This window comes from the organism of the source record quoted next, assembly GCF_019968955.1.
Source record: "MAG: Porospora cf. gigantea A chromosome Unknown PgA_NODE_4572_length_2126_cov_212.271_1001-2126, whole genome shotgun sequence".
In the NCBI taxonomy this organism is placed as follows: Eukaryota; Apicomplexa; class Conoidasida; order Eugregarinorida; family Porosporidae; genus Porospora; species Porospora cf. gigantea A.
The window spans coordinates 1-1,126 of NW_027151706.1; the positions used below are offsets into that span (position 1 = coordinate 1).

General features: G+C 56.5%; 1 protein-coding gene across 1 annotated transcript; it reads right to left on the bottom strand.

Moving 5' to 3' along the window:
* Positions 1 to 510: 510 nt before the first annotated feature.
* On the bottom strand, positions 511 to 921 carry KVP18_000113 (uncharacterized protein; the record flags this gene model as incomplete). The annotated part of the gene is made up of 1 exon (XM_067950510.1): positions 511 to 921. One exon carries the CDS (start codon positions 919 to 921, stop codon positions 511 to 513), a length of 411 nt encoding a protein of 136 aa, XP_067808503.1.
* Positions 922 to 1,126: the final 205 nt, after the last annotated feature.

Here is a 1,126-nt window from a genome sequence, read left to right on the forward strand (position 1 = left end):
GCTCCGTAGCTTGATTGATAGCTCGATAATCGATACAGAAGCGCCAGTCGCCTGCCGCTTTGCGGACGAGGACGGGTTCCGAAGCGTAGGGGGAGTTGGACGGTCGGATGACTCTCCCTTTGATCATTTTTTGGACCTCTTTGTCGATGACTTGCTTCTGTTCTTCTGTGGAGGAGCGGGGTTTTGTGTTAATGGGGCGGGTCGTATTGAGCTGGATACGATGAGCTACTGCAGTTGCCAGTCCGCGTCTTCCCCCTTTCCAAAGATCATCGTATTCCAGTAGTGTTGCTTTGGTCCTTTCTTTTTGGTCCGGCGCGAGTTGTGCGAGTTGCCTGTTCAATTCTTGTAGTACCTCGGTGTTATTGCTGTCTTGTCCTCCTTCAATATCTTCGGGTGTCTTATACGGGGTGGTAGTATTTGTGGTGGTCGCGGGGGGCGGTCTTATTACTTTCTTCTCTTTGGGTGCGGGTGCTGGGATGATTCGCTTTATCTGGGGTGATGTCGCTAGGGCTAGGGGTCCTTGGGGGTTAGCAGCGTCTCTCGCTTCGGGTGGTGAGCGGCGCTCAATGTGCTCAGGAACGGTAGGCCGAGGACCACGGCGTACGATCCGTCTGTGACGACTGCGAAGGTCTTGGTGACGTCGCTGCCGTTCTCTAAATGGAGGGTGAGTTGTACCCATTCTTTAATCTTCTGTGGGGTTCCGGTGATGCCACGGATATTCTGAGGGGGCCCCGCGGGTCGGGTTGTCGTCGCGCTGAGGTGGTGGAGTAGACGTTCGTCTAGTAAGTTGAGCTGGGAGCCAGAGTCCACTAGTCCTAGGTATGTCGCGCCGCCCTGGCCGAGGGGTAGGAATTGCCGTATGGTTCTTGGTTGGTGGCCCGATGGATACCTTAAACGTATACGTGACCGTTTCGGGAGCATTCCGGTGCTCGCAGGGACCGCGTCCTGTTGCGCTGGTAGTGGGAGTGGTGATGTCAGGTGGAGGTGGGACGGCGGAGCGGTGCGCGTGGTCGCGCGGCGCGGGGTTCCCTTGGGGTTCGCCCAGTCAACGGCGTTCGGGGTGAACCCGAAGGTCCCGCCAGTATCAATATATACCCCAACGCTCAAACGGGACAAAATACCTTTT